Genomic DNA, 14,387 nt, shown 5'->3' with positions numbered 1-14,387 from the left:
ACATTTTGATTTTTTTATTATCATTGCCATCAAGTGGCATTGGAACATGGCCAGGTCAAAAGGAAGCCTGCCCGTAAAAACAGGTCCAAGACCGTCACCACTCCAACCTGTGTTCTGTGTCAGTCTAAAGAGCTGCCTTTAGGTAGGCTACTTGCTGCTGGTGGACCCACGTCAAATTTTGCATACATTTGCCCCAGTAGATCCAAAGACGATGCAATCGCCATGGCACTGCACACTGCCCCATCCCATCTGGACAAGTGGAATACCTATATAAGAATGCTGTTCATTGACTATAGCTCAGCATTCAACATCATAGTACCCTCCAAGCTCATCATTAAGCTTGAGGCCCTGGGTCTGAACCCCGCCCTGTGCAACTGGGTCCTGGACTTCCTGACGGGCCGCCCCCCAGGTGGTGAAGGTAGGAAACAACACCTCCACTACGCTGATCCTCAACACAGGGGCCCCACAAGGGTGCGTGCTCAGCCCCCTCCTGTACTCCCTGTTCACCCATGAATGCGTGGCCACGCACGCCTCCAACTCAATCAAGTTCGCAGACGACACAACAGTAGTAGGCCTGATTACCAACAATGACGAGACAGCCTATAGGGAGGTGAGTGACCTGGCGGAGTGGTGCCAGGAAAATAACCTCTCCCTCAATGTCAACAAAACGAAAGAGCTGATCGTAAAAACAGCAGAGGGAGCACACCCCTATCCACATCAATGGAGAGGTTGAAAAGCTTCAAGTTCCTTGGCGTACACATCACTGACAATCTGAAATGGTCCACCCACACAGATAGTGTGGCGAAGAAGGAGCAACAGCGCCTCGTCAACCTCAGGAGGCTGAAGAAATTCTGCTTGGCCCCTAAGACCCTCACACCGCAAGGCTCTCCAGAGGGTGATACGGTCTGCCCAACGCATCACCAGGGGCCGGTGGCGGTTCTAGCTTGTATGGCTCCCTGGGCGAACCCCCCCTTCAGACATTTGGAAAAACACAAATAAATAACCATAACATTTAAAACTATATAAATAGAACAAATATATACAAAAATAAGACTAATAAATATCAAAAAGTAGTAACAAAGACAAATAGAAACAAATGTGTGTTGATTAGGCACTCGAGCATCAATACATTACCCATCCCCCAACACTGTCAACCAAGAGTCAAGACTAAACCAATTCACCTTGGTGGTGTGCAGACTGGTTTTATATTATTCTTAACCATTTCACACAAACCAGAAGAAAATGCAACAATATGTCTGTGAAACTATATAGTCACAGTATTATGAATGAATTGTGGTTTATTTGGTAGCATTTCATAGTGTGACTGATTTTACTAATTGCATTAGTACTGTACAAAGTTAGATATGCGCTATTAGATAGATTCCCCCGCCTCCCCTACCTCGGCCTTCCAGTGGGGAGACCTGAGGTCAACCTACCCCCGCTCCCCCTACCTCGGCCTTCCAGTGGCGAGACCTGAGGTCAACCTACCCCCGCTCTCCCTACCTCGGCCTTCCAGTGGGGAGACCTGAGGTCAACCTACCCCCGTTCCCCTACCTCGGCCTTCCAGTGGCGAGACCTGAGGTCAACCTACCCCCGCTCCCCCTACCTCGGCCTTCCAGTGGGGAGACCTGAGGTCAACATACCCCTGCCTCCCCTACCTCGGGCTTCCAGTGGGGAGACCTGAGGTCAACATACCCCCTCCCCATCTCGTACTTCTGAGTGGGAGACAGTAGCTTGTCTTGATCACAAACTAGAATCAGGGCACCCGCTCCGACAAGGTTAATTGACCCACAGTCCCACACAGTGACATGATATCATTGACTTGACGTGCAAATGAGCGATAGAAAACCTATCGCGTAAATGTCACCATTCCAAAAAAAAAATTGTGCGGGTACCCTGTGCCGCCCCCGGCAACGTGCCACTCCGGGCGGCTGCCCATGTCACCTATACATAAATACGCCACTGCCAGGGGCCCATTGCCTTCCCTCCAGGACACCTACAGCACCCGATGTCACAGGAAGGCCAGAAAGATCATCAATGACAACAACCACCCGAGCCACTGCCTGTTCACCCCGCTATCATCCAGAAGGCGAGGTCAGTACAGGTGCATCAAAGCTGGAACCGAGAGACTGAAAAACAGCTTCTATCTCAAGGCCATCAGACTGTTAAGTAGCCAAACACTAGCCGGCTTCCACCCGGTTACTCAACCCTGCACCTTAGAAGCTGCTGCTCTATGTACATAGACATTGAATCATTGGTCACTGTAATAATGGAACACTAGTCACTTTAATAATGTTTACATAGTGCTTTACTCATCTCATATGTATATACTGTATTCTATTCTACTGTATTTTAGTCAACACCACTCCGACATTGCTCGTCCTAATATTTATATATTTCTTAATCCCATTCTTTTACTTTTAGATTTGTGTGTATTGTTGTGAATTGTTAGATACTACTGCACTGTTGGAGCTAGGAACACAAGCATTTCACTATAGCTGCAATAACATCTGCTAAATATGTGTATGTGACCAATAACATTTGATTTGAACATCCACCCAGCCAGGTATTCAAACCAAACTAACTGTCAACATCCCAATTATTCTCATATTGCCAACCTGGGATGAGGTCAATTCAGAATTTAACTCAATTCAAACAATGGAAGCAGAATTTTAATAGAATTTTAATTGAAAGAATTAGAATTTAATTCAAACCAATTCAACTTAAACATGAAAGTCTCATTCATTTGACAAATATTTTATCAAAAAGATACGCCACTTATTAATGCAACAAATACACATACCATTTCAAATATTAGTTTGATAATAACTCAAAGATGTCACACAGTATTTTTATTTGTCATGAGATGTTAGATTCCCTTTCATACTGCAGTATTTGATCTAATGCATTCTGGGAAACGTATTCTGATATTTAAAAACATTAAGGGAATTATTAATTATTGTAGACAACCCACAATATGATCTTGGAATTTTTCCAGCCCACTTTAATTATTTAAAATTGTTTTAAGAGAATAAGATTTAAAAATGAAATATTTTAACCTTATGCTACATGGTATTGGTATCCTGTACATGATATCAAAATAAACATTACTATGGTGATGTGATGAATAAATAAGCTATTTGAATTTCATTGAATCAAATTCTACTTCCTTTAACTCAAATTCTATTCAAATTCTGATTCCCGTGGGGTGTGGCCAATTAAAATTCCAATTAAAATTCTATAATTTCATTGGAATTAAAGAGCAATTCACAACTCAATTCAGAACTGACCCAAACCCTACTGACAATATCCCAGGTATCCTCAAACCGTCAACCTCCCAGGTATTCTCAAACCGCCAGCGTCCCAGGTATTCTCTCACCGCCAGCGTCCCAGGTATTCTCTCACCGCCAGCGTCCCAGGTATTCTCTCACCGCCAGCGTCCCAGGTATTCTCAAACCGTCAACCTCCCAGGTATTCTCTCACCACCAGCGTCCCAGGTATTCTCTCACCACCAGCGTCCCAGGTATTCTCTCACCACCAGCGTCCCAGGTATTCTCTCACCACCAGCGTCCCAGGTATTCTCAAACCGTCAATCTCCCAGGTATTCTCAAACCATCAATCTCCCAGGTATTCTCAAACCATCAATCTCCCAGGTATTCTCAAACCATCAATCTCCCAGGTATTCTCAAACCATCAATCTCCCAAGGTATTCTCAAACCATCAATCTCCCAAGGTATTCCTACCTGTCAATCTCCCAAGGTATTCCTACCTGTCAATCTCCAAGGTATTCCTACCTGTCAATCTCCAAGGTATTCCTACCTGTCAATCTCCAAGGTATTCCTACCTGTCAATCTCCCAGGTATTCCTACCTGTCAATCTCCCAGGTATTCCTACCTGTCAATCTCCAAGGTATTCCTACCTGTCAATCTCCAAGGTATTCCTACCTGTCAATCTCCAAGGTATTCCTACCTGTCAATCTCCCAGGTATTCCTACCTGTCAATCTCCCAGGTATTACTACCTGTCAATCTCCAAGGTATTCCTACCTGTCAATCTCCAAGGTATTCCTACCTGTCAATCTCCCAGGTATTCCTACCTGTCAATCTCCCAGGTATTCCTACCTGTCAATCTCCCAGGTATTCCTACCTGTCAATCTCCAAGGTATTCCTACCTGTCAATCTCCCAGGTATTCCTACCTGTCAATCTCCCAGGTATTCCTACCTGTCAATCTCCAAGGTATTCCTACCTGTCAATCTCCCAGGTATTCCTACCTGTCAATCTCCAAGGTAATCCTACCTGTCAATCTCCAAGGTATTCCTACCTGTCAATCTCCCAGGTATTCCTACCTGTCAATCTCCCAGGTATTCTTTTTCTACATTTTTAGGAATGAGGCAGTTGAACTCCTTTATTTATTTGTTGTTTAGTTGTTTGTATCTTTATTAGCTAGGACAGAGAAAGACTGACAGGAAAGGTATGAGGAGACAGGAGAGAGTGTGTTAGAATAGCAATGGGTGGAATTCCGACCCACTCTCGTACCGGTACATAGAACACTAAACATTCCAGGTATTCTAACCAAACTAACTGCCAACATCCCACTCAGGTATTCTATTCTCATGTCCAGGAGTAGCCTGCTGGTTGGCGCTGTCTTGCATATTTCTATGGCCATTGTCACACTTAGCAAGACAGCACAGACAGATCTGGCACCAGAATAGTCCAGGAGGTCTCAGCCCAAAGACCTGCTGGACTCATAACGGTATTGAAAATCAGACAAATGCTTTTCTCTGTTTGCTTACGGGCATCATTTAAATCAACACACCATGGGGGTCTCATGTCCAAGAGGTTCTGGGTACAAAGACCTGTAGTTCTTTTTTACACTATTGTTCCAATCTGAACCATAGGCCAACTGTGCCGTCTTTGATATTTTATTTTTCACATTGTCCTTTACGGCACTGTTCCAGGAACCATTGTGGATGCTTAACTAGGCCAATGCAGTACAGCTTAGCTTGGCTTGGCTCAGCTCAGTAGTGTGAAAGGGATATGGGAGTCATGATAGGATGCAGACAGCTTCCTTTGTTTGCTGTCATCTAGGAGGTTAATTTAGACTAGTGGTTATTGGCATGGTTCTAAATGCCATCTGTCAAATCAGAGGATTCATTGGTCAATATTTCTTCCTGCCTACCTCACTGTTAAAACGGACTCCTGCTGTGGAGCTCCCTGAGGAGTCCCTGGGGAGTGGACTAGCCTACTGTCTCAAGGTCACTCTCACACAGACCCTCTCCACATTACATGGCTGGAAACACTATCAATCTCCATCTCAATCTCTCATTTATTCATAATTAAAAACATATCCATCATTGTGCTTAACATCAACTGGAGAAGGAACATATACGTGTATAGAAATGGTTAGGTATGGACATTAGAGAAATCTCTTTCCTACTCACCCTTGCGTATTTAGAGGAGTAAGGGTCTTCAAACAGAGCCCACATGCGTTTCTGCCAGCGGCCCCAAACCCCCCCTGCCTTGGCATCTGGAGAATCCCCCTGTGCCAGCCTCCTTGTCATCTCATCAGCCTCATCACCAACCCCGTCCCCCTGGTCGGCTGCAATCTCCGGGTCTGGATCATCGTTACCAGTCAAGTCGAGCAGGGCCCCCCCGCCGAAACTATCAAGTGCCTCTTCCGCCTCCCGATGCTGGCTATAGGTCATCCAACAGCACGGCTCCACGTCCGTCTCGTCGATGCCCCAGAAGGCCAGTTCCTCCTCATACAGGGGTCCGCAGACATCGGCAGGGCAGTGCAGTTTACCTGTCCGGTAATAATTAAGGATATGGGCGAAAACACCCGGGTGGCGGTCGAAAAAGAATTCCTCATGTTTGTCATCCCAGTCGAAGTGGCTAGGCGCGTCGGGTTCGGCGAGCCAGGATAAACGGGTGCCGGGCAGGGTACGCAGGGTACCGCGATATGTCTGATGTTTGATACCTCCCACGTTTATCACAATGCGATCCTTCTCGTCGCTCAAGCCCATTGCGTCCCTTAGGCATGTCTCCAGTAAGTTCCCGGCATCACAACCACAACTCTATGAGTACCGCACGCCTCAACAGGAGGGAAGGAGGGAGAACGCTCGCAAGTGCAACACATGCACACCCGGGATTACCAGGGGAGGGGGGGAGAGAGTAGGATGCTATAGGAAATAGAACAATGCACAAAAGAAATCTGCTGCTGCTATTACAGGCTACAGACCCTCAAATAATACACGTAGAGACCTAATTTAGCACATATGCCCGCTGATGATACCAGATGCTCCAATGGTTCTCCAACCTGTCATGGAAATCAATCACCAACCAGACCTACTGGAGGGAAAACATATCATTGCAAAATGATTGTTGTCAATGGCTTCCCATAAACAATGGACGTCACCTCGTAGTGGTATAATTCCGAGAGATAAAGATGATATAATAATAGTTTTTTTTTTCTCTTCCTTTTTATCCAAATCCAACACAATGACTCTCCTGCTGTTGTCGTGGTTCTGGTAGAACCTGTTTATGACATCTCCGAGACACCCTCCGTGCTATTCAGACTGCTACCCTTCCTCTCATGTATCTACTGTCGCTTACCCCCTCCCCAAAAAGACACAGAAATATCCAGTTTTCCGTTGAACGAACCCGACAAGCTGTAAAGATCAGGCGCCGCGCCTTCTATTCTCACGCAGGTGTCTGTGCGTGACTGTGTTTTTCTTCAGCCGGTAATTGTTGTTTCCATGTATGCATTTGACGGACCGATGCCTGTGATTCCCTCGTGCTTAGAGCCTGCAGGAGGGCGAGCAGTCAACTGTGTTCACCGGTGTGAAGTCTCATGAAGAAAAACGACGGAAGGCACGCGCACGTCCTAGGTTTTCTTTATTTGTGTGCTCGCGGTGGGTAAGGATTCTCGTTAGAATGGTCACGAACTCGGAACAGCGTTGGTTCTGGAAACACCGTGGAGGAAGAAGAGGAGGAGGAAGAAGAGGGAGTAGGACTGTCAGGCTAGAGACTCACGAAATGTCCCTTAAAAAAAAAACACCGAAAAAATAAGCTAACAATAATCATTGTTGACAGCTGGTTCCCTCCCTCCCTAGTTGCACCTTGTCTCAAATGACACGGAGCATTGTTTTGTTATGAAATTAACTGTCAGTCATGGAGTTCATGCGTTCACTGATTTGTTTGCCAGAGAGGCAGCCCCACCCCTTTCCCATCCTTAAGTTCTTTATTTGTTACAGTAGCCTTAAGTATTTTTGGACCATTGTCCAAACCGACAGTCTGACATAGTCAATAGGTTTTATTTTGAAGGCTTGTTGGATATGACCTTTACATCATTAGGCTAAACGCCCCAGCCATTCTACATCAAACAAGTAAATACATGTATGCATATGAATCAAATCAAACTTTATTTATAAAGCACATTTCGTACAGGGGATGCATTTCATAGGGCTTAACAAAATATCCCGCTCCAAAAAAATAGAATAAAAACAAAAAATTTATGGAAATGTGTTCCCTTTTTATACAATGTGATTTTGTATGAACAGAGGCCACAACGGCCTCTGATTTCAATTCCCTCTCTCCGCCATATGGTGGTAGGCTATAATAAAATCGTTATGATGTCATTATGCCCATTGCCAACAGAGAGTGATATTACCCGTGAACACTGAACAACAATGCAAACGCAATATGCAACCATTTCAAAGATTGTACTGAGTTACAGTTCATATAAGAAAATCAGTCAATTGATATACATTCATTAGGTCCTAATCTATGGATTTCACATTACTGGGAATACAGATATGCATCTGTTGGTCACAGATACGTAAAAAAAAAAAAAAAAGAGGTAGGGGCGTTGGATCAGAAAACCAGTCAATATCTGGTGTGACCACCATTTGCCTCATGCATCGTGACACATCTCCTTCACATAGAGTTGATCAGGATGTTGATTGTGGCCTGTGGAATGTTGGTCCCACTCCTCTTCAATGACTGTGTGAAGTTGCTGGATATTAGCGGGAACTGGAACACACTGTCGTACACATCGATCCAGAGTATCCCAAACATACTCAATGGGTGACCTGTATGGTGAGTATGCAGGCCATGGAAGACCTGGGACCTTTTCAGCCTCCAGGAATTGTGTACAGACCCTTGCGACATGGGGCCGTGCATTATCATGCTGAAACATGAGGTGATGGCGGGTGGATGAATGGCACGACAACGGGCCTCAGGATCTCGTCACGTGAATCTTTGGGTTCAAATTGCCATCGATAAAATGCAATTGTGTTCATTGTCTGAAGTTTATGCCTGCCCCATACCATAATCCCCGCTGCCACAATGGGGCACTCTGTTCACAACGTTGACATCAGCAAAACGCATTGCCCAGTGAAGTCGATTTTATATTAAACTCATGAAACATGGGACCAACATGAGGCTACCTCAGTCGTCTCAGTGCCTCCTCAGTATTACTATGACATTGGACTTGGTGAGGCGAACTCGAATGTGTAGCAACCCAAAAGTTGCTTGTTTGAATCTCATCATGGACAATTTTAGCTACTTAACAACTACTTACTACTTTTCAGATACTTTGCAACTACTTAGCATGCTAGCTAACCCTTCCCCTAACCTTAACCCTAACCTTAACCCTAACCGTAACCCCTAAGCCTAGCTAATGTTAGCCACAACAAATTGGAATTTGTAACGTATACACTACCATTCCAAAGTTTGGGGTCACTTAGAAATGTTCTTGTTTTTGAAAGAAAAGCACTTTTTTTGTCCATTAACATCAAATTGATCAGAAATACAATGTAGACATTGTTAATGTTGTAAATGACTATTGTAGCTGGAAACGGCAGATTTTTTATGGAATATCTACATAGGCGTACAGAGGCCCATTATCAGCAACCATCACTCCTGTGTTCCAATGGCACGTTGTGTTAGCTAATCCAAGTTTAGAATTTTAAAAGGCTAATTGATCATTAGAAAACCCTTTTGCAATTATGTTAGCACAGCTGAAAACTGTTGTCCTGATTAAAGAAGCAATAAAACTGGCCTTCTTTAGACTAGTTGAGTATCTGGATCATCAGCATTTGTGGGTTCTATTACAGGCTCAAAATGCCCAGAAACAAAGAACTTTCTTCTGAAATGCAGTCTATTCTTGTTCTGAGAAATTAAGGCTATTCCAATTCGAGAGATTGCCAAGAAATTGAAGATCTCGTCCAACGCTGTGTACTACTCCATTCACAGAACAGCGCAAACTGGCTCTAACCAGAATAGAAAGAGGAGTGGTAGGCCCCGGTGCACAACTGAGCAAGAGGACAAGTACATTAGAGTGTCTAGTTTGAGAAACAGACGCCTCACAAGTCCTCAACTGGCAGCTTCATTAAATAGTACCCGCAAAACACCAGTCTCAAATAGAGGTCGACCGATTATGATTTTTCAACGCCGATAACCGATAATTGGAGGACCAAAAAAGCCAATACTGATTAATCGGCCGATTTTTATATATATATTGTAATAATGACAATTACAACAATACTGAATAAACACTTATTTTAACTTAATATAATACATCAATAAAATCCATTTTGTCTCAAATAAATAATGAAACATGTTCAATTTGGTTTAAATAATGCAAAAACAAAGTGTTGGAAAAGAAAGTAAAAGTGCAATATGTGCCATGTAAAAAAGCTAACGTTTAAGTTCCTTGCTCAGAACATATGAAAGCTGGTGGTTCCTTTTAACATGACTCTTCAATATTCCCAAGTAAGAAGTTTTAGGTTGTAGTTATAGGACTATTTCTTTATACCATTTGTATTTCATATACCTTTGACTATTGGATGTTCTAATAGGTACTTTAGTATTGCCAGCCTAATCCCGGGAGTTGATAGGCTTGAAGTCATAAACAGCACAATGCTTGAAGCACAGCGAAGAGCTGCTGTCAAATGCAGGAAAGTGCTGTTTGAATGAATGCTTACGAGCCTGCTGCTGCCTACCACCGCTCAGTCAGACTGCTCTATCAAATCATAGACTTAATTATAATAACACACAGAAATACGAGCCTTAGGTCATTAATATGGTCAAATCTGGAAACTATCATTTCGAAAACAAAATGTTTATTCTTTCAGTGAAATACGGAACCGTTCCGTATTTTATCTAACGGGTGGCATCCATAAGTCTAAATATCGCTGTTACATAGCACAACCTTCAATGTTATGTCATAATTATGTAAAATTCTGGCAAATTAGTTCGCAACGAGCCAGGCGGCCCAAACTACCCTGACTCTGCGAGCAATAAACGCAAGAGAAGTGACACAATTCCCCTAGTTAAAAGAAATTAATGTTAGTAGGCAATATTAACTAAATATCCAGGTAAAAAAATATATACTTGTGTATTGATTTTAAGAAAGGTATTGATGTTTATGGTTAGTTACACATTGGTGCAACGACAGTGATTTTTTCGCGAATGCGCTTGTTAAATCACCCGTTTGGCAAAGTAGGCTGTGATTCAATGATAAATTAACAGGCACTGCATCGATTATATGCAACGCAGGACAAGCTAGATAAACTAGTAATATCATCAACCATGTGTAGTTAACTAGTGATTATGTTAAGATTGATTGTTTTTTATAAGATAAGTTTAATGCTAGCTAGAACCTTACCTTGGCTCCTTGCTGCACTCGCATAACAGGTAGTCAGCCTGCCACGCAGTCTCCTCGTGGAGTGCAATGTAATCGGCCATAATCGGTGTCCAAAAATGCAGATTACCGATAGTTATGAAAACTTGAAATCGGCTCTAATTAATTGGCCATTCCGATTAATCGGTCGACCTCTAATCCCAACATCAACAGTGAAGAGGTGACCCCCGGGATGCTGGCCTTCTATAAAAATAAAAGATTAAAGATGGGCAAAAGAACACAGACACTGGACAGAGATATTACTTTTTTCTTTGCAACTCTGCCCAGAAGGCCAGCATCCCAGGGGTCACCTGTTCACTGTTGATGTTGAGACTAGAGGTCAACCAATTAATCCTTGATTTGGAAGATTTTTACTTCAATCATACTGCTCACCCCCGGGGCCAAGCCCTAATTCCAGACATTCGGAAGAGAGAAAGACGGCGATATAGAGGTCAAAGTGCGGGTACCATGATGAAACTATGGCGGCCAGTAAATTAACTGCCTCTACCCGCTCTACTATTGGCAAATGTACAAAACATTGGACGAGTTCCGTTCGAGACTATCCTGTCAACGGGACCTGAAGAACTGTAACATCCTGTGTTTCTCGGAAACTTGGCTGAACAAGGTCATGGGTAATATTCTAGCTGGTTTTTCTATGCAGTGGCAGAACAGAACGGCAGCATCGGGTAATACGTTGAGATACGTAAATATCTCAACCAGAAGCCATGGATTATAGGCAACATCCGCACTGAGCTAAAGGCTAGAGCTGCCGCTTTCAAGGAGTGGGACACTAACCTGAACACTTGGAAGAAATCCTGCTACGCCTCCGATGAACCATTAAACAGGAAAATGTGTCCATACATGGTGGGCCAGGCTGATTTTGTTTCCGTTCTGATGGTGGGCCAGGCTGATTTTGTTTCCGTTCTGATGGTGGGCCTGGGTTTTTAGCGGTTTAATTAAATGTATTCAGTGCGCACAAAGGAACCACACCTGCAAAGCCATTTACACACCTGCATAAGATAAGTCTCAATACCAACTACTGAGAAGTGCATAGGAAAGGCGTACATTTCCTAAGTCTGAATCGGGCCCAATGTGCACTACTGTTAACCAGAACCTTATGGGCTTTGGAGAGTAGTGCACTATATAGGGAATAGGTTGCCAGCCCTGGTCAAGAGTAGAGTGCCAGCCCTGGTCAAGAGTAGTGCACTATATAGGGAATAGGGTGCCATTTGGGATGCCAACAATATGGTATTTCTATGCCCATCAGGTTCTTAAGTGACACATGGTACTCGGGCTATAGTGAGTTAAACCATCCATGGTACTCGGGCTATAGTGAGGTTAACCATCCATGGTACTCGGGCTATAGTGAGGTTAACCATCCATGGTACTCGGGCTATAGTGAGGTTAACCATCCATGGTACTCGGGCTATAGTGAGGTTAACCATCCATGATACTCGGGCTATAGTGAGGTTAACCATCCATGGTACTCGGGCTATAGTGAGGTTAACCATCCATGGTACTCGGGCTATAGTGAGGTTAACCATCCATGGTACTCGGGCTATAGTGAGGTTAACCATCCATCGTACTCAGGCTATAGTGATGGGATTGAACACCTCCCTCTGCAACTGGGTTCTGGACTTTCTGATGGGCCGCCCCCAGGTGGTAAGGGTATGCAAGAACACATCTCCCATGCTGATCCTCAACACCGGGGCCCCTCACAGGTGCGTACTTTGTCCCCTCCTGTATTCTCTGTTCACCCACGACTGCGTGGCTGCGCATGACTCCAACACCATCATTAAATTTGCCGACAACAAGACAGTGGTTGGCTTGATCACCGACGACCATGAGACAGCCTATAGGGAGGAGAGACCGTGTGGCCGTGTGGTGCCAGGACAACAACCTCTCCCTCAACATGATCAAGACAAAGGAGATGATCGTGGACTATAGGGAATGGAGAGCCGAGCACTCAACTGGGCTGAAGTGGAGCGAGTCGAGAGCTTCAAGTTTCTTGGTGTCCACATCACTAAGGATCAATTGTGGTCCAAAACACACCAACACAGTCATAAAGAAGGCACAACAATGCCTCTTCCCCCTCAAGAGGCTGAAAATATTTGGCCATAGGTCCTCAGATCCTCAAAAAGGTTCTACAGCTGCACTATTGACAGTATCTTGACTAGTTGCGTCACTGCCTGGTATGGAAACTGCTTGGCATCCGACCTCAAGGCGCTACAGAGGGTAGTGCGTACGGCCCTGTACATCACTGGGGCCGAGCTCCATGCCATCCAGGATCTCTATACCAGGCGGTGTCAGAGGAAGGCCTTAAGAAATTGTCAAAGACTCCAGCCACCCATGTCATAGACCAGGGGTGGGCATTTACAGTCCTCGAGGGCTTGATTGGTGTCACAGTTTTGCCCCAGCCCCAGCTAACACACCTGACTCCAATAATCACCTTATCATGATTTTCAGTTTAGAATGCAATTTGATTAATCATCTGTGTTTTGCTAGGGATGTAGAAAAAGCGTGTCACCAATCAGGCCCTCGAGGATTGCCCACCCCTGTCGTAGACTGTTCTCTGCTACTGCACAGCAAGTGGTACCGATGCACCAAGTCTGGAAACAGGCTCCTTAACAGCTTTTACTCCCAAGCCATAAGACTGCAGAACAGTTAATAAAATGGCTATTTGGACAATTTACATTGACACCCTTTATTATTATTACAATTGTTTTACATTCTTGCACTGGCTCTATGCACACTCACGCTCTGCTACGTCTGTTTATTAATGTCTCCTGATTGCCTAGTCACTTTTACCCCTACCGACATGTACATACTGTATTACCTCAATTACCCCGTACCCCTGCACATTGACTCAGTACTGGTACTCCTTGTATGTAGCCTTGTTATTTTATTGTGAGGAAATAGCAAGCATTTTTTAAACGGTCTGTTTGAGATCCAAGTTTGATTTTTTTTAATTATTTTTTTAAAGTGTTTTCATCAAGTTAGCTTTGGCCACAAATACGAATATAGGATAAGTCAACATTATTTGGGTATGAGTTAACAGAATATGAACTTTTAAATGTGAGATTTCCCCTGAACAGTTTAAAACTGCAACATTTTCTCAGCCTCATGACAAAATGTGTAGAGTAGCAGGACATGCATTTTAAAACTGCAAAACGTTGTCTTATCCTCATAGTAACATTTGAAAAATAGCATGAATAGTACTTCAGCTGCGTGCCTGAACCACTCATCCACCGCAGGAGCTTCGGTCTGGCCCGGTGTCAGAGCCGGCTGTTAGGGGGTAACACACTGGAAATGAGTCAGCCCAGTGGAGGAGTAATGTAACAAATTCTGAGCGTACTCCACCCAGGGAAGGAATCGGGCCCACTCTCACTGCCAGTCCTGGCAGTGGCTACTCAGGAACCTCCCCAGCTCCTGGTTCATCCTCTCCACCTACCCGTTAGACTGAGGCCTATACCCGGAAGTGAGGCTGACCGTGACCCTGAGCTTCTCCATGAAGGCTTTCCATAACCGTGATGTGAATTGGGGGCCACGGTCGGGCACGATGTCCACCGGAAGGCCATAATGCCGGAAGACCTGCTGGAACACTGCCTCAGCGACCTGGAGAGCAGTAGGGAAACCAGAGAGAGTGATAAAAACGACAGGATTTGGAGAATCTATCCACAACCACCAAACCGTCAGAGGGGAGAT

The 14,387-nt window shown here is 44.4% G+C and overlaps 1 protein-coding gene across 2 annotated transcripts in view; it reads right to left on the bottom strand.

The window, feature by feature from the left end:
- kcnc1b (potassium voltage-gated channel, Shaw-related subfamily, member 1b) overlaps nt 1-7,162 on the bottom strand; it is a 47,644-nt gene extending 40,482 nt beyond the window's left edge. Inside the window, exon 1 of one of the 2 annotated variants that reach the window (XM_014170312.3) lies at nt 5,440-7,162. In XM_014170312.3, the coding sequence (XP_014025787.1) occupies nt 5,440-6,021 (582 nt within the window). In that variant the 5' untranslated portion in view covers nt 6,022-7,162. The remainder of the gene's footprint in view (nt 1-5,439) is intronic. The other variant, XM_014170311.3, reaches the window with a different exon arrangement.
- Between the last annotated feature and the right edge of the window lie 7,225 nt (nt 7,163-14,387).

Source organism: Salmo salar, chromosome 23 (assembly GCF_965601325.2).
Source record: "Salmo salar chromosome 23, fSalSal1, whole genome shotgun sequence".
NCBI classification, from domain to species: domain Eukaryota; kingdom Metazoa; phylum Chordata; class Actinopteri; order Salmoniformes; family Salmonidae; genus Salmo; species Salmo salar.
Note: the sequence above shows the minus strand (reverse complement) of the source record. Positions and strands in the feature narration are given on the sequence as shown.